Genomic DNA, 19,076 nt, shown 5'->3' with positions numbered 1-19,076 from the left:
TGCTCTCGGTCTGTTCTCTGTCCAACCTCTGTGTGTTTTTGATTCATCCTTCTTTATTTTTTGTTATAAAATACAGAAACCCAGATTCAAACTCAGTTACTTGGCTCCATCAGAATAAAATATATCACCAGTGCCTTTAAACATGTTTCCAGTCCATCCACGTTCCTCTGTCTTTTCCACAAACATTCAACTCCCCCAGTTCTGCCAGAGCCTGTGCTTTGGATATTTCCTTTAGAAGATATTTTGGGTGGCCTGCAGGGGTCATGTCATGGTTCTTTCTGAAGAGCTTTGCAAACTTTTAATTTAGGTGGTGGTGTTACTAATTTTCACTTTGATCTTACATTCTTTAGAGAGCGATCCTTTCCATGAGCTGATGATTTTTCCTCCAGACATTGGGACAATATCCAGAGGAAAGATCACCATATTTACTGGTGCAATATCCTACGTGATAATGGCAGTGATTTCCTCGGATGCTTTGAGGGAAAGGATTTGTTGCCACACTGTGGAAGATTAACTTACAAATAACAGCTTTAAGCCTTTCTGTCTGAGATGGAAACGTTCTCATTCTGAGGTGATGTTTCAGGGCACTCTGAAGAGCTGCTGTAACCAGTGGGACATAAACCCACACCCCTGTGATCCCAGGCTCTGCTGTCCAGAGATCACTCTTTGTTCTCCTGGGGTTTAGTGCTCGGCCATGCCCTGTGTGGGGCACACAAAGGGATGAGGAATCAGCTTCTCCCTGTGGCTGCCAATTCCAGGGAAGCTACAGAGAATTTCAGGTCCTGTTCTCTGTGGCTGTTTGTGACTGTGGCCCTGCTCCCAGTGAGATGGTTTTGGTTTTGGCCCCATCTGAAGGCCAAGGAAGGCTTTGGTGAAGCCTTTCCCTGTGCAGGCAGCCCAGCATCCAGCAGGAACTGACAGATACCTGTGCTAATGCCACTGCTTTTTATCTCCAGCCTTTATCTCTCCTTGCACTGGGTTTCAAAACAAGGTGCTATGTGAAGATCTTGGGTTTTGCAGTTGTAATGAGCCATATCTAATGAAGGTGACAGCAATAAAAATAATAACAACAACTGTGGCTTGCTAGCTCAGCAAAGCAGTATTTCCCACCCTCTTTGTGTGGATGTGGAGCCTCTTTCATGGATCTGTGTTTTATCGATAAACTTCAGCCACAAGTTTACATCCTGAGTGAGCTGTTCACAACTGCTTGAATGAATTAGCAGCACAGGTCCAATTAAACCCGAAAGAATGCAGCCTCTAGAGACTGAGGCGGTGCCCATGTGAGGATGCTGCCTAATTAAAGGTGTGAAGTCATTGACTGTGGAGCATATTGAACCAGAGAGTGGATCTTATCGCTCAGGGGTGGTGGAAGCAGAGATATCAGACCCAAGAATTAGCATTGCTAATCACGGATGAAAGTGTAAATAACAGTTTATAGTTGAGATAAGCTGACAGTGTGTGAGTCTGTCCCTCATTGTTCCAAGTGTGAGGGCATCCTGCCTTCCACAAACCCAGTCTGACACTGGGGAAGGAAAAGTGTAATGTCTAGACAGTAAAACTTCCAGGAAATGCTGTGTACTTAAATGTCTTTTTCCTTCTTTCAGCTCTCTGCCCTAATGTCATAAATCAACGGCACTTGAGAACCCTGAATTACCTCTTTTACAAGAGATTTGTTGAGGTATGTGCTGTGTTGTGTGTGGCAAATGAGGATTTTGGTTACATTTACATTTTTAATAACTTACTTGAGATAATAAAAATGTATTAATAGTTTATGATCAAGTTTATTTTACAAGTTCTGCTCCAAAGCCCTCCCAGTCCATCAGGGAAGCCTCGGATGTGTCTTTGCTGCCTGCCAAACCCACTGCCAGAGGAGATGGGGAGGATGGAACACTTCAGCCTCCTGCATCTCAGAGCTTTAATGCTGGATGATGTCACTGTAGGGAGCTTGGTCATGCACAGAGGGAGCAGAGAGTATTTCTCCAGGTGTATTTGTTTAGCAGAGGGAACGGATTCGTGATCTGCTGTTCTGCTCTCTTTGGCCTTCCACTTCCTTTGTTTTGGAGAATTTGCTTGCTTTAAAGTATCCAAGCTGGCCAGTTATTTCCATTAAGGTACATTTGGCAGCTGTTTCTGGACACAGTCCCTTCTTCTGAGAGTTCTTTGGTGCTCTCTGTTTACCATTCTCAGCTGTGTCTGAGCTCTGGTTAAATGTCTCCTTTATCTCACTAATATTTAAATTACATGCTTGGATATCTCAAAGCTGTTTTCTTTGAGGCTCTTGCTCCCTGTTTGCTCTTGTGTATTTCCATAAAAGTGACACTGACACTCCCCGTTTCCTCTGCCAGCTCTGTGCTGAGAGTCATGGTGGGTCTCATGCAGTTCTTGGCAGAGTGGAGAGCAGGTTCCTTCCTGAGTTTCTCCCCAGGTTTGGCTGTGAACTGCATTAGAATGGGAATATTACCTATCAGTTTTCTTTCCCAGACCTCATGATTCCGGAGGATTTTTCATGATTTGACTGTTGAGAAAAATTGTATTTGTATATTCTGAAGGCTCAGCCTTGCAGATGAGCCCCGAGATGTCTCCCTTGGCTGGAGCCTCCAGGAGGGCTCCCCATGGCTGGCTGGAGAGATGGGCTGGGCACAAACTGCACAGGAATTTTTATGTTTCACGTGTGTGGGGTAAGAGTTCCCTCATCCAAGCTGTTCTGCCATGCCTCAGGTGGGGACACTGAGGAGCTGAGGTGTCCTGTGTGTCCAGGTTACATTCCTTGGTCACAGGTGATGCCAGAGGTGTTCATTTCTAGTTTGCTGTATGGAACATCCTCCCTTTCCTTCCATGGCTCAGCAGTGATTTTGTCTTTTCAGAAAACCATGACTGAGGAGAACTGGGCAGACCACATCCAGGTGAGTGTGAATTTCACTGGGTTGTTTGCTGGGAGGTTATTTGAAGATGTTTTAGCATAACCAGCTCTGGATGTTGTAGTCCTGCTATCACAGTTCTGCACTTTCTCAGCTCTTTGAAAGCAAATTGTAAATGCAGGGGAGAGCAAGGGAGAACATTTGTGGTTTAACTCCTTTTACATCTTTGAAAATGCTTTCTTTTGGCTGGAGCCAAATTAGAGCATTTGGACAAAGCTCTCACAGATGCACAGGGTGGGATTGTTGGGGTGTCTGTGCAGGGCCAGGAGTTGCTCTGGATGATCCTTGTGGGTCTCTTTCAGCTCAGGATATTCCATGGCTCTGTGATCCTGTGATTTAGATAAGATTATCAAATACATTCTTTTACTTTCCTGCACTTGTAAGTGAGCACTACAAGTATTTACATTGATTAATGACAAGGAAGGGGGAAAGGAGGCTGTACCTCAGAAGCTAGCAAGGTGTGTGAGGAAACTGGGATTGATGTTAGATTCCCTCTGCATGCTCTGACCAGTTTCAACAGGTGACTGATGTTGTGACCTCTCTGTCTTGTGCTACAGGATACAACTAATTTTAACAGCACAAGGAGAAGGGAGCAGGGTGGGTTTTCCTTGGTGCATAAACCAGAAAGTTCAGGCAGCTCCCAAGTCTCACACTCTGGAGAAGGAGGCTCAGGATATCCTTGGGAAGTGCATGTGTAGTGCCTGGTGAGCCCTGGGAGCACAGAGCTGCATGCTGCACTGGGGCAGAGGGTTGTCTTGCTTTCCAAAGGATTGCAAACTCTCTATTTCCTGCTTGTTGCCAACTGGTGTATTTTTCACAACTGTGTAATTATCAGCCGAGTGGTGCTGAAACTTGCCTGTTATCAGCCTGACTCGGTGCTATCAGGGCTCCCTGTCTCTGGCATCAGTTGAAAGTGATGGGAATCTGTACCTGTGCATCTGCAGGAAGCTGAAATAACAACCTGTGCAGGCTGGTGGCTGCTGCTGGCAGGAAAAGGAGGGAATAAAAGAAGGATCTTTGAGCAAGTTTTGGTTTTCAGTGCAGAAACTAACACTGTCCAGATTTTATTTGTTTTGAAAGGTTGGACTTTACAGGAGGGAATGGCTCAAAGTTCACACAGAGCTTCATAGGATCACAGGATCCCAGACTGGTTTGGGTTGGAAGGGACATTAAAGTCCATCCAGTGCCACCCCTGCCATGGCAGGGACACCTCCCACTGTCCCAGGCTGCTCCCAGCCCTGCCCAGCCTGGCCTTGGGCACTGCCAGGGATCCAGGGGCAGCCACAGCTGCTCTGGGCAGCTTTACCTGTGACCTGACATGTTTGACCTAAAAAATTCCTTAGGCTCCTCGTGGAGCTGAGGAGCCCTCACATTTGCGTTGTGTGTCCCATCCCTGTGTTCACCTGAGGTTCACATAAAGTTTGGATCTCCCAAGCTTTGCCTGGTCAGGCACTATTAAGGACTGGAGGCAGAGGATGAGACACAATGTGACCTCTGGTCACCTGCAGGAATAGAAAAAACTCCCAAAAGACTCCACAGTGACAGACTCTCAGGATTATTGTATCATTTTTGGATGCTTTTTTCAATTTGTAGTTCAAAGAGGTTGGAAGTCTTCATGGGATTTTTTTCAATTTCAGTTTTTTTCAAATTCGTTGCTGCAGCCATAAAAAAGGACATACATTATATTGATATGACTAGCTCTAGTGATTATATAGGTAAAGATATCAGGATTTATAGAGATACCAGGAACTCTGGTGAGGTGGGACTGTCATTGCTTGGAACTTGCCATTGCAGGCCAGTGACATTTTGGGACTGGGATTTTCTTTTGTTCACCCTGGACAGTACAAGTACAGATTTTTTCTGTTCCTGCTCTGTGGAATGAATCCTAGATGTGATCCTGACTGCTCCTATAAACAGCAGAAACTCAGGAGTTAATTGTGGGGCCAATAAAACCTGTTCCCAGCCCTGTGGCAAACTGGTTTTTCCCCCTCTGCCTGCCAGCAGTCAGTGGCTGAGCCAGTGTCCAGGCAGGGATGGCAGAGGAGGCAGGAGGGGAAGGAGAAGGATCAAAACCTCTTCATAGCTGAAGAAAGCTGCCCTCATCCCCACTGGCTGCTGCAGGCCTGGTCAGCCAGGAGAGCTGCCCCTTGCAGCCCCTTCTCCAAGAGGAGATGCCTGGAGGGGGGGGAAGAGACTCTCTGTGCCCAGTGCCAGCTGCTTGCTCTGCATTCCCTTCCTGGGCTGCTGGAACACAAGGAGTGCCTGTCCTCACAAGCAGGGGAACATAGGGAGGATATTGGTACACAGGCAGGGAAAAAGAGGCCGGGCATGAGGCTCCTGTCTGCTTTCTGTGTGCCCTTGTGGGTGCCACTTTGGCATGCTTTGTGTTTGTCCTGGCCTGGCAGCTGCACGAGGAAGGTTGAGTTGGGCAGAGCAAGCCCAGCACAGCTGGTCTGGCTCTGCTCAGATGTGTTCAGGCTGCTCCTGCCAGCCACTGCAGGCCAGCAGCAAGAAGGGTTGTGGAGGGCAGATGCTCCCCTGGACATTCTGTAGGACAAAATCGCTAAAAAACATAGAAGGAGTTTCTCCATGGAAGGAGTTTCTCCATGGAAGGAGTTTTTCCATGAAGTAAACACACATGGAACTGTGATATCAATGAGAAGCACGGTAGGGGAGTGACTCTGGTGGCAGGTGTCACCTCTGGCAGGGTTTAGGTGTCAGACTCTGTCTGAGACACTTGGCAGCATGACAAGAGCCCTGCTGAAGGGCACTTCTGTCTCAGAGGGCAGCTGGAGCACCAGGACATCTCAAATAGCACCAGACACATGCATTTTGGTGGCCTGAAATGTCCCAGTTTGACAGAGAACTTGGGTGTGGGATGGTTCTGCTGCCCTGCTCTCAGTGGTGTTTTCTCACTGGTGTTTTGTAGTTAGGACCTTCTAGACTTAGCTGGGCTGGTCAGTGCCAGATCTTGCTGGGGACAGTGACTGGGAGCAGCACTGGCAGACCATTGGTTTATTTGGGATTGTCAGTGTTAGAACCACTGTGAGGTGTGGGTAGAAGTGGGATTTTCACTTTTAGTGACCTTAAGCAAGGGCTTTTTGCTGCTACATCCCAAACTGTTTTGTGCTAGTGTTTGCACAGGGAAACTATCCCTTAACTTCTCAAAATTAAACATCTGAAACTCTTCCAAATCTGGTACTCAGAAAAGCACTGCTGTTTGGAAAGATGTCCCTTGTTCAGTGAGTGCTCCTGGGGAGCAGGGGCCTTTTGTTCAGGATGAGAGGAAACAGCCTCAAAATGCACTAGAGAATGTCCAGATTAAATACTAGGAAAAAAAAATCATGGAAAGAGCTGTGAAGCACTGAAATGGGCTGCCCAGGGCAATGATGGGGTCACCATCCCTGGAAGTGTTCAAAAAATGTGTGGATGTGGCACTTGGGGATGTGGCTTGGTGGTGAATGTGGTTGGTACTGGGCTGATGGTTGGACTTGATGATCTTAGAGGGCTTTTTCTGCCTGAATCATTCCACAGTTCTCTGATTCTGCACTGACTGAGACCACTCTGACCTTGGTGTGTGCTTTGAGAGGAGGGTGCAGGGATGCACGTCCCAGAAAAGGGCCCTCGTTTTCCTCAGGCCCCAATCCTGCAGCCTCTGCTGGGCTTGTGAGGGTGCAGAGCTGGGCTCTGGGGGCAGCTGTTCCCATGCTCTGCTCAGGGAGAGCCTGCAGCTGATCTCTGTCCTCCTCCAGCTGGGACAGTGAGATAACTTATTTATTTTAAAATTTCTGACCATGAAAATCAAGCACTGTGCCAGCTCCTTTTCTGGGTGAGTAGGGGTCAGATGCTGGTAATTCCTAGGAAATGCAGAACTCCAGTTCCACTACAGTTCAGGGGTTGTTATGCTGCTTACAGACAATATTCAGAAATCTGCCCTTCTTTCTGTGTTATACATTGGAAAAACATTGACAATTCCTGGTACCTAAAAGGTGTAAATTACCTTACACTGCAGCAAGGAGTTGATGTAATCTTATTTATTTGACAAATTAATTTCTAAATGGCAGTGGCTGATGCCAAGTTTCTTTCTGTACAGAACCATTTTGACTTCAATTAAAACACAGCTACCTCTGGAATAAAATGTAAAAGCTCTTACACTCAAGGAGGGAATTTTTAAAGGGTAGAATGCCATTTATGTTTTCAAAGGTTTTTTTGTGGCCAGAACACCTGGCCAGGATTCCTGGGAAGTCTTGAATAAGGACAAGAAGTCAAAAAGGCCACTTTGCAAATACCTACATCCCCTATTCTTCCCTGGAACCCTTGAGCTGAAGGAGACTTTTCAACTGGTCTGAGTACAGCAACATCTCTGCAGTGTGAGGAATGGAATATCCCCAGGGAATGGAGCAGTGTGTGCTGTGCAGATGGGAGCAATGCTCTGGAGGTGATCAATAAGTGACATGGCTCTCAGTGTAAGGCTGCATACAAAATCCTCTCTCCCTCTGGTTGGAGTGAAGTGTTTATTCAGGGCTGGGATGGCTTTCATCACTCCAATGTCAAGCCCAGACTGGCTCTTTTCCTGGAGGGTGGAAACCTGAATGAGTTTAACCAGCCAACGTGTGGAGTCCCCTGTTAGTACTTATGGACTTCTTTAGCAGGAAATCAAACCAGTAGATGATTGTTTTGTTCCTTCTGGCCTTAGAAGTCTCAGGGAGGAATCATCAGCTGGAATAAATGTTCATGGTCCCACCCGTGGTGCTGCACGTGGTGCTTGTGCCGAGGTGCTGAGCCACTGGAGCCCAGCAGCTCCCAGGATGGGGGTGTGTGTGAATATGCAGGAGCTGCTCCCACTCTGGTTTTGCCTGCAATCTGCCAGTTCAACCATCTGCAAAAGAATTGCATTTATCTTTACACAGCTTTAAGCAGCTCCCTAGCAGCTGCCATTGCAGAAAAGAGAAAGTTTGATTTTTCTTTGCTTTTTCCTTTTTGCAGAACAGCTGGTGTCTACACCTGGACTAGTGACAGGTTTCAGGTCTGCTGTCTCTCTTGGGAAGTCGGGACTGGGGGAATTGCTTTGTTTAGGGTCAGGACTGGCAGCCTTTCTTCCCCCAGTGTCCACTTGTAGCTCCCATTTCTCCTCCTATTCCTCTCCCTGCATTTTGTCCCCTGTTCAGGGACTGGCAGGAGCTCATTGGGGGTGACAGTGCTTTGACACTCATTCTGCTTTTTCCCTGTGCCATTTTCTCTCGATTCACTATTCTTGTTGGAGGTCTCTGGGGAGAGCACACAGCCACAATTTGGTTAAAAGGGAATATTAAACCATGGACAAACTGGAGTTTGTGGTAAGAGGAAAAGTGGGAGGCAAAATATCGATCTCCTTCCATTTTTCAGTTTCTCATGGGGTCATATATTGATTGGAAGCTTAAATAACACCAGTTACTGGAAAGCAAAGGGATGACTGATGGGGCTGGTGCAGAGAACAGGCTGTCTGTGACCATCTCAGGAGCAGCATCCCGTAATTCCAGGAGCTGGACTCAATGATCCTTGTGGTTCCCTTCCAGCTCAGGATATTCTGATTCCATGACTGTGATTCAGTTCTGCAGCTGCGTTCTGCTCTTGGGAGAGAGCAGGCAAATGTGCACCTGTACGAATGAGGTCTGCACTGCTGGGCTAAAAGAAATGGGAGCTTTGCATTGAACAAACCCCCAGCTGCTGTGGGAGCAGCACACAGGAAAACCCAAACATGCAGCATATTCTGTGCCTCCCCAGCTAAGGAAGAGTCTGTCAAAGGATGACGTGTACAGTTAAATGTAAACACTTCCAACTACTTCCTGCATGGCTTAGGCTGTGTTAATTCTCTCTAAGACCTGGAGGGCTGGTGTGTCTACTGTAATTGTAGTAGTTTTATTTATAACAAATCCAGCCATTGCTAGATAAATAAATTGTGGTTAAACACAAAGACACTGATGAATTCTGGTGTAATATTACAGTAGGTACAAAGAAGCCAAGAAAAACTGCCATAATTTGCTGTCCAATCTACCAAATTGTCAAAAATGTCCAAATAATTCTAAAAGTCAGCTAAAATTTCTCTGGAGTGATGTAAGATGTGTTTGTCCAATAACTTTAGAAAATCAGCCCCCATTTACTGAAGTGTGGATCTACAGGGCCAAGCTGGGGATTGACAGAGCTGGGTGTCGATTCTGCTTCAGGGAGACATTGGCAAGGGATGCTTGGAAAGTCCAGGACTTCAGTCTTAAAGTTGATGGCCAAATAGCCTTAATATGCAAACTAATTAAGTACTGGAGAGTGAAGAGAGGAAACTGGAGAGAACACACTGGGGAGAAAAAATCTCCTTTAAATTGTTTTGGTGTGTTAGAGATACATTCTGACCTTAGCCCCCTGCCACCAGCCAGGCCAGCGTGCTGCTAAGCACTGTAATTACATTTCTGTCACTAGCAGGCATTCACTCGGCAGCACAGCTTCATCAGAAGGAGATTTGGTATGGTATAAAAAAGAGCTAATTGGCTTATGGCTGTAGGTTGAGAGGTCAGGGTTAGATTAAGGAGTTAAGAGCATCAGTGAGCTGTTCAACTCCACTGGGGTGTGCTGGGGGAGGTTTAGTTCTGCCAAGTGGGAAAAGCATCCTAGGAGTACGAAACTATACAGGAATGATGATCATGTAAAACCTTATAGGAACATGTGGAACATACCAGGTCCTTAAAATCAACATCAGGAATGCTGTCCCAGATACCTGCTAGTGACTGCAAACTGCAGCAATACAGGGTAGAAATCATGGAATCCCAGACTGGTTTGAGTTAGAAGGGACTTAAAAAATTATCTTGTTCAAACCTCCTTGCCATGGACAGGGACACCTTCCCACTGGCCCCGTCCAACCTGCCCTTGGACACTTCCAGGGATCCAGGGGCAGCACAGGGAAGAATTTCTCCCTTATATCTAATAAAAATCTTTCTTCTGTCAGGTAAAACTGTTCCCCCTCACCCTCTCACTGCCTCTGTTTAAAGTCACTCTGTCCTTTCTATAAGCTCCCTTCAGGTACCAAAGGGCCATAACACGGTCTTCCCAGAGCCTTCTCTTCTCCAAGATGAACAACCCCAACTCCTGTTTGTACTCCACAGAGTAAAAATGAGGACAGACTCACTTCAAACAAGCAACTCCTCATGTTCCTTTTGCTCCAGGACCAAGGGAACCCTGTCAAGAGCCCTGACACTGGCCTGTGCAGCCAAATAGGGAAAGGCAGGGGAGAAGATGGGACATGGAGCTTTCCTGTTTCCCAGGGTAGCACAGAAGGAGGGATGGATTCACTGATAAAAACCAAGGCAGACAAGGGCTCTGCATGTACTCTGTTTGCAGGTGGGAGCCAGTTCTTACCTGCAGCTCCATGCAGGAGCCCCACGATGCCCTCGCCCCGCGGGAGCTGCTGTGAGCTGGGGCTGTGCAGGTGTGGGGGCTCTGTTTGCCCAGTGTCACTCAGTTTTCAGCCTTCACACACACACAGATCCTCTCTGCCCTCCTTACCCAGCCAGCAGTAAAATGATCCAGCCATTCAATAATCATCCCAGATTATTTAAATCCTCTGTAATCGATCGGTCCCTGTCTGAGTGCTCACTGATAGATATTGGCTTCTAAAGCCTGTGCAAATCAGCTGCCTTGCACACAGATAATCAGGCTGCTGGCAATTGATAGTTTGGCTGTATTCTACTTTTAGGCAAGATTAGTTCCCCTGTTCCCTGCCAAGAAGAGAACCACATAAACAGAGGATTGTTTAGAAACAAAAAAGTTCCTCTTGACGGAGAAGTCATGTAAATGGGAAGAAACAGGAAACTAATCTTCCCTTGTTCACTCTGAAAGAATGCATATCTCTGAGGAATGTTGTAATTATGGATTTAGGAAATCAGTCCAATTTGCCAGGGTGTGAATTTCAGAGTTCATTCAGTCAACCCTCTCAAGCATTTCTCCTTCAGAACAAAAACCACCAGGAGCTAAAGTGTAGCAAAAGAGATTAAAGCAGAGAAAAATCAACTGCCAAGCTTTGCTTTTGGGAAAGATCTTGCACAGATACTGATTATTGCTTTGGCTTTGCGCCAGGGAGGTTTGGGCATGGCAAAACAGAAATCAGTGGTAACTTATGTTTGTCCCGTGGGCATCTCTTTTCCATACACTAATGATGGGAAGAGTTTGTGCTCCTGAGCAAGTATTTCCATTGTCAGGATTTTTGCTTATTTACTTTGAAGGCTTTCCTAAATAGAAAAGAGGAGACTTTTTTTTCCTAAATGGAGTCTATGTACTCTCATGATCTATGTGACCAGGGAACACTTACTGGAGTTATTGGTGGGTAAGTGCACACTGGATTAGCTCGTTAGGGTTAATGCCAGGGCTCCAAACCAACCGAGCAGTGTTGGAGTGACCTTGGCTCACGCACATCCCCACAAGCAGATGAGTGAACTCCGTGTTTTTTGAAAATACTCGCCCTGTGAGTTCAGGTCCCAGCAGAAGCACAGAGGCAGCGGTTTCACTCCCTCACACACCTGCAGCTCTGGTAGCCCTGCAGTGATGTGGAGCTGCAGGGCCCTGTTCCTGTCCCCACAGTGGGCCCAGCTCTGGCAGCACATGGAATTCCTGACTCTGTGGAATTCCTGCAGACAGATTCTGTGGCACACGTCGATGTCACACACCGCTGCTAAGCTGGAATTTGGAGTGCTCAGATTGGATATGCACCCTTCAGGCAGCCCCAGAGCTTAGCAGAGAGCTGTATTTTCCTTGTGCAAGTCTCCATGCTCCAGGATAGAAACCAGAGGAGAGTTCTGGCATGGTGACTTCTGTAGAACATTTATGGAAGTGCCTAGATTGTAAAAACCTTCTGAGGCTGGAAAGCCCAGAGAAAGGATGTTTGGTGACAGTAGGCTCAGGCTCAGGGATGCTCAGCAGCAGTGCAGGTCACCCAGTACACAGTGGGAGCCTCCACTTCCTTAAACTGGAGAGCAGGATGGTCCCATGACACTTCATTCGTGTGTGTGTGTGTGTGTGTGTGTGTGTGTGTGTGTGTGTGTGTGTGACACGATGACAAAAGGCAGGGAGATAAATGCTACTTCAAAATACACTGGCAAGATAAGGGTTGCCAGTTTGTCTTCAATGCACTGTGTCATTGGGCTTAGACAAAGCATCTACTGTGATAAGTAACACAGTACTCTGCTCTGAAAGAGTTTGGCCAATTTCCCCATCCTCATTCATCTTCAGTCTTGCCAAGTGCTGGAGTGCTCCCAGAAAATATCTCCAGCCTGCCATCATGGGACCGAGGTGTGAGAAACCTGGAAGCATATCAAAAATCTGTGGCTTCTGTATTCAGACCAAGTCCTTGGTCCTCTACTGATCCCTAGGATGAATAATATTCAACAGCTCTGGGGCCAGGGTTAGGTTAGAATTCAGAAGGTGCCTCTGCAGTGGTTGTGAGAAAGAGATTTTGGGAGGAAGCACAGATCCTCAGGACAGAGTTCACACAGAAGAGAAGGGAAAAGAAATTATATCTGAAAAAGCAAGTAGGGTAAAGTTACCTTAGTCTATTTGCTATGTAATTGTATTTTGGTGGGTTATGGATGTCATGCAGTTACTCTTCTCTTCAAACAAAGGTTATTTTAGTGGGGTTAGTTGGATAGTACAGCTCATTGCAGAGCTACACCTGTGCCATTCCCTGACCAGCTAAGTGGAGGGGATAACAAGTATTACAGGTGAGTTGTGATTTTGTGTATCAGCATACCTGGAGTTGTGGGATGTAATTGAGGAAAATGAGATAATTGTGGGCTAAAATAAGAGGTTATGATCTGGGAAAGTGCCCACAGTGTCAGGCTATGCTGACACTGCTGAACAGGACCAGGAATTGATCAGTGGCCCCAAAGACAAGTGGCACTGCTGACTGGTCCCAGCACAGCCTCAGGCTGCCTTCCTCCGGGGATCTGTCTGAAGTCTGCAGTGACAGGAGCAATGGGACAAGATCCCTTCTCTGAAACCTTCTCTGCAGTAGCAGTGGCCAAATGGGCTGTAAGAGCTGATTTTCTAGGAGAGCAGTCAGTGGGGAGTGGGATCCAGAATCAGGATGAGCTTTGCTATCTCACAGATGTACCGTGGTGTCCTCTTTATCCAGAATCCTGTCCTGAAGTGTCTGGGGGATTCTGTGCCAGATGGTTCCTTGGGCACATGGGAGCAATGTCTCTGTACAGTATTGCCCTTCCCTCTTAAACCTGTTAAATGTCTATTGGGGAGTTTTTGGATGGATATCAGGAAAGGTTCTTCCCCCAGAGGGTGCTGGGCACGGCCCCGAGGCTGCCAGAGCTCCAGGAGCCTTTGGACAGTGCTGCCAGGGATGCCCAGGGTGGGGTTGTTGGGGTGTCTGGGCAGGGACAGGAGTTGGACTGTCTGGTTCTTGTGGGTTCCTTCCAGCTCAGGACATTCCACAGTCCTCCATTTCTGTTTGGGTTTGTGCTTTGTCCAGCCAATTAACATTACTATCCACTACTGAAGCTACTGAAGTGAAATCTGGGAATGATCATGCCAGATTCACTTCAGTGAAACTCCTGTTTGGAGCTTTTCACCTCTGTGGAGGGAAGAGTCCATGCCCCATGCTGTGGAGCTGCTGCCAGCAGCAGGTTCATCTGTTCCGTGGTTCTGCAAGCTGCGTGAAGGCCCATGGAGGATATCCAGCAATGTGCTGAAGGAAATGGTCTCAACTTCTTGCTCATGTGTTTTTGAAAATACTCTCTCTCCAGATATGCCTCTGAAAGCCGCATTGGTTCTTTCCTTCTGCTCTGTACCTGCTCACATCTGTGGCAGCCAGAGCAGATTTTGGAGACACAATGACTTCATCTGTTGAAAATGAATTACTTCCCTCAGGGGCTGCCTGACAAAAATTTGGAAGGCATCCCAGTGCAGGAAATGTATTTGGATCTCTGTGTAGTATTGTTGAGTATGATCAGGACCATCCTGTATTTTGGGTAAATGAGATCTTGGGTGTTCTTCGCCCGGGAGGTGCTTGGGACATGAAAGCAGCAGTTGCTGCAAGAAGCTGCCCGTTTGTGTGGGGAGGAGCCTGGGGAATGCAGGGCACTGCTAATCACACAATCAGAGCCTCATTTCAGTTTGAAATTAGCTCTTCTCAGAGTTCATCTCTGCCCTCCTGCTCAGACCAGGGCCAGCTTTGTGGGACAAGGTGTTGCCGTGCCCTGCCTGGTTCCACTGCCCTGCTGGGCCTGTTGCAGTGCTTAGCCACTCTCACTGTCTCATTTTTTTACTTTTCGGCCTGGTTGGAATTTCTATGAGGATCTGACTCCATCTTCTATGGTCCCTCCTGCTAAAACTGAAAAGGGGATTATATTCCCCTACATCCAGCCAGGACTTCCCTATGCTGAACAAGCCCTGCTCCCTCAGCCTCCCCATGTCCTTCAACCCAGTGACCATCTCATGGGATCCCAGCACGGTTTGGGTTGGAAGGGACCTTTAAAGCCCCTGTGGGGGTGAGCTTTACCAGAGAAGCTGTGTGGTGTGACTCTTGGGGCTGCCACTTGGCCGTGGTTGTGTGAGGCACACAGGAACATGGAGCAGATGCATCCTGTCACACAATATTGTTCAGCTGCTCACCACAAACCAGCAGCTTCCTCCAGGTTGCCCAGAACCATCAGCTCCCTGTGAGGAGCCCCAGTTCAGAGGCAAACTGACTTTAAGAGTTGCCTTTGCCTTGATCCCTGCCAGTGATATCCTAACTTAGACTCCTCTGAATTGCCTTTGGAAGGGGCCCCGGCGGCCCGGAAGCCGAGTGTCCGGATTCGCCAAGCAGGAGGAGTGGTGCGAACGTGCCCCGGGGAGCCGAGCCCGCCCCGGGGAGCCGCAGCTTTGTGCAGGAGGATCGGGCCCCTTCCCCGCCATTGATGTGGTAATGGCTGCCGAGCTGGGGAGCGTGGCTCCGGCACTGACGCACTGATCGCTATCTGAAAACCGGGCTGCGGGGCTCTCAATGGAGCCTATTTAACTCTTCTCCAGTTCATAAATTAGTGCCTAGTGCCTGTGAGCGAGAGAGCAGCTCCAGTGATGAGAAAGCAGCGTGTTCTCAGGGTGTTCTCAGGCTCTGGCTGTGGGTGGTGGTGGTGGCCGAGTGACTGCTGCTTTCACAGGAAACCTTGCTCAGGACGGACTGGAGGGAAAGTTGGCCTCTTTATCCAAGGGAGAGGAATTCCCCTCTCCACCCTGCCCTTCTGACACCCCATGTGGAGCACGGTGTCCAGCTCTGGGGTCTTCAGCACCACAAAGGCATTGACCTGTTGGATAGTCCAGAGGAGGACACAGAGATGGTCTGGAGCCCCTGTGCTCTGAAGCCAGCCTGGTAGAGCTGGAGGCGTCCAGCCCAAGGAGGAGAAGCTCCAGAGAAACCTTATTGTAGCCTGTTGAGACTTGAGGGGGGTTTATGGGAGAGAGGGAGAGGGACTTTACATGGGCAGACAGTGACAAAACAAAGGGAAATGGCCTTACACTGAAGGAGAGCAGGATTATAATAGACATTAGGGAGAAATCCTTCCCTGTGAGGTGGGCAGAGCAGCTGAGCTGCCCCTGGATCCCTGAAGTGTCCAAGGCCAGGTTGGATGGGACTTGGAGCAACCTGGGATAGTGGAAGGTGTTCCTGCCACGGCAGGGGGGTTGGACCCAGATGGGCTTTAAGATCACTTCCAGCCCAAATTCCCAGTTCCAGGATCTCTGTAGGCTCTCCAGAAGACAAGATCCCCCTCCCGTTAGGGAAAAGGCTGCGGCCGTCGTCTGAGCTGGCTCTGAGGGTCCCAGCTCCACCCTTATGCTCCAAGGAGTTCCCTTCAGTGACATCTGATGGTGACACTGCAGCATCTCCCCATGCAGCACAAATGATGGAAACTTTGAAAAAGAAACCTCGAGCACAAATACAATAAAGTTGCAGTGACAGTACCACAGTGGCATGTTCAGGGAGTGTTTAAGCACAGGTGTCTGTACCTGCCACACCACACAGAACTCAGCAGTGCTCTCAGTGCCTTCCACTGCTGACAGGGGTTTGTCCTTTTCAAGCCTGGCTTTCTTTTTCCCCTTTTAAAATTGCTGACTTTAAAATATTCTCCTTGACATTTTCTCTACATTAGCAGGAGGGGGTTTTGTTGGTTCTGGAAGCACTTGAAAACAGGGGAAATAGGCCAAGACATTCAAAAGTTAAATTAAAATCTGACTCTGCAAATAGCCAATGTCAGTCGTGTGAATAACGTCCCTCTTTGGGAAAAGATGTTGAGGCAAAGGGCAGAATTGGCTGGGACTGAAATGCAGCTTAACGCATACAGATAAAACTGATCTAGGGTTGGATAGGGTGATTTTTAAGGGAGATATTGGATATTTGGTTTCAAAATTATTGGGATGAATGGAGAAATGGTTGATGGGTTAAGGTCAGGACATCGCTGAGCTTGCCCTGCGTGGTTGGTGTGAGCTTTGTGAAGCCTTGGTGGTGAGAACAGGATTTACGGGTAGGAAATCTGTAGCCATCACTGTGGAAAGCTTTAATCATGGGTTATTGTTGGTGTCAGGGGTTTCTGTGTGTTCCTATGGATTAAAGAATGTATGATATGTTTAGAATTCCAAGAGGGATGTAAACAAGCCGCATACTCTGTAGAATCTTTTCCTGCTCGGAGGTGTTGCTGATGTTGATCAGAGCACCCGTGCCAGTTTCCTCTTGAGAAGTGTTCATTTACTGACAGCAAAGCACATGAAATGTCATCCCTGGTGAAACATTACTCTCTGCATCTGTGCCCACATCTCTGGGGCCAAAGTTTCCACATTCTTGCCTCTTGCAGAGCTGTTGCGGTGGAAGCCTTCCCCCTTTGGAGCAATGTTGGCTTTTTTCTTTTTTTTTTTTTTCAGTAAAAAGAGAAACAAAGCTATTTTCTGTTTCAGAATGCAAGATGGGATATCTCTGGAGAGATTAACCTTCTTTACAGAGTTGTTTTTTCTGGTTGAAAGAAGAAATCTGTTATCATTAAAATAATATTTTAAAAAATCTGCACCTCATTATTTCCAGAAATAAACCTGCCACAATGAGATTTATTAAGAATTGACTTGGGGTGAACTGAAGAGAGCTCCAACACCAAAGAGTTCATGTTTTAGAAAAAAGACAGGAAGACAATAGGATGGACACAGGGGGAGCAAGAAGAGGGAATTGCTCTGCAATGTTAGTAAGAAAATATGTTCTTTTGGGGAAGGACTCTGAGAAGTGGCTTGGCAGATGTGCAGGAGGGTTTAACTCAGCCCCTCCTCATGTGTTCAGTGCTTGTCTGAGCTCAGTCACAGAAGGCAAAGGGAGAGGGGAGAGAGGCACAGAGGTCAGGACTGGCATGGCCGGGGGAAGCATAGCGGGCAAGAAGCACGAGCAGAAGAATGTGTCCTGTCCTTTCCCTGCCCTGCCCTTCCCTCCTGTACCTGAGCCCGTGGGGAGCTGCTGGGCCCCTGTCCTGTTCCCCCGGGCTCCTGGTGTGCCCCCAGCCCCTTGGGAACAGCAGTAAAACTGTACCTCCACATATCCATGAGCAGAGCTGTGCCTTGGCATTTGGCAGTCTCCCAGGTGCAGACAGAGTGCTGAGGCAGCAGTTTTTGTGAGCAGGCTGCTGCTACCTGGGGTGCCAGATCCCTCCAAGCTGTTCTGAGCCTCTGCCCCCTTCTGCACCTCTGGGTGGGGGTCATCCTTTTTTTCTCCTTGGCTTTCTGTTTCCCTTCCTTTTTACCTTGGGGCCATCAACAGATTTGTTTCCTGATGTCTGTGTCTGCTTTGAAGACAGATTCTCACCTTTTAGTTACTGAAGGAATGTGAGGAATGAGGCCCCACGGCCACAGCCTCCCACCCAGCTGGGAGCTGTTCCTACACGCTGGGCAGAGGGAGCAAGGTGCTGCCCTCCCTGGGAACAGGCTGGGGCCCCGAGCAGTGCGGGTGGGCAGCAAAGGGCAGATGGTGGGGATGGACTTCCAGTGCAGATCTGAGCATTTTACTCCTCTGAAATTCTCGTTTGTAGTGCCGGTCCTAGAGCTACAGGTCCTGGGCCACCCTGTAGGGTTTCAGCTTGTTTTAGCAGTTTTCTTGACAATATTAACTTCAAGGGTATATCCATGACTAGGTCAGAGAGGAGAAGTGGCTGTGGGGGCTCTGGGATGTTTGCAGCACATGTGGGCTGGCTGGGAAGCTCCCACCCCATGGAGCTGGTGTGACCCTCAGTGTTACTGTCTTTGTATTTCCTCTTACACCTGCACCTCTCAGAGGTGGACAAGGCAGAAGAGCTCTGGTGCATCCAGCTGTCATCGACTGTCACTGCCCCTTGGAAGTGGCTGCTGACCCCTGCCAGGGTGGGCACTGTGCCATGAACCACAGGCAGGGTGCGTTTGTGCTGGTGTCCCCAGGCTCTGCAGTGGGCCAAGGCACTTCCCTTCCTTCAGGGAACAGCTGGGAGCAGGAAATGTCCTAAAGTGCCCTCCCTGTTTGCAGTTGTGAGCACAGGGAGTGACACAGCAACACCTGAGAGTGCGTTTGTCCCAAAGCAATGATCCAGTTCTCACCTTCACAGGGGCCTTGAACAGACACAAAGGGAAGAACTCCTTTATGCAATCACTGTTCACCCCAGCTGGATGTGGGACTCACATAGCATATTTCATCCAGCTGAGTTCCAGTGCAGGGTGACACTGCTGCCAGCCTGGACTGACCCGTGGCTGTGCCTTGTGCTGGGGGTCCCGGAGCCCCCATCTCACAGCACTGGGGGTAGGAGGCTGGAGGGGGATGTGAGCCTTTTCCTGGCTCTGAACACCACTCAGGAAAGCTTTGCTGATGTGCCCTCCCTGCCGTATGGATGACTGGCAATCCCATCCATGGTCACCTATGGATGACTGGCAATCACAACAATCCCTACAAATACTTCCAAGGATGGAGGAGACTCCACATCACCATCTGCCCTGAACACACAGCCAATGTCTATCCTAAGAAAGCCATCCCAAAGATGCTCCAGGGTCTGGAGTCCCTCTGCTCTGGAGACAGGCTGGGAGAGCTGGGGGTCCTCACCTGAAGAAGGCTTTAAGGAGACATTTCAGTACTTAAAGGGGGCCAATAAAAAAGATGAG

General features: G+C 48.3%; 1 protein-coding gene across 9 annotated transcripts in view; it reads left to right on the top strand.

Moving 5' to 3' along the window:
• Positions 1-19,076, top strand: part of EXD3 (exonuclease 3'-5' domain containing 3) — a 250,109-nt gene that overhangs the window by 97,661 nt on the left and 133,372 nt on the right. For all 9 annotated transcript variants that reach the window (XM_074556339.1, XM_026796356.2, XM_074556342.1 and 6 more), the window contains 2 exons: positions 1,605-1,678; positions 2,865-2,903. In XM_074556339.1, coding sequence (XP_074412440.1) covers positions 1,605-1,678; positions 2,865-2,903 — 113 coding nt within the window. The remainder of the gene's footprint in view (positions 1-1,604; positions 1,679-2,864; positions 2,904-19,076) is intronic.

Source organism: Zonotrichia albicollis, chromosome 21 (assembly GCF_047830755.1).
Source record: "Zonotrichia albicollis isolate bZonAlb1 chromosome 21, bZonAlb1.hap1, whole genome shotgun sequence".
Lineage (NCBI taxonomy): Eukaryota > Metazoa > Chordata > Aves > Passeriformes > Passerellidae > Zonotrichia > Zonotrichia albicollis.
Note: the sequence above shows the minus strand (reverse complement) of the source record. Positions and strands in the feature narration are given on the sequence as shown.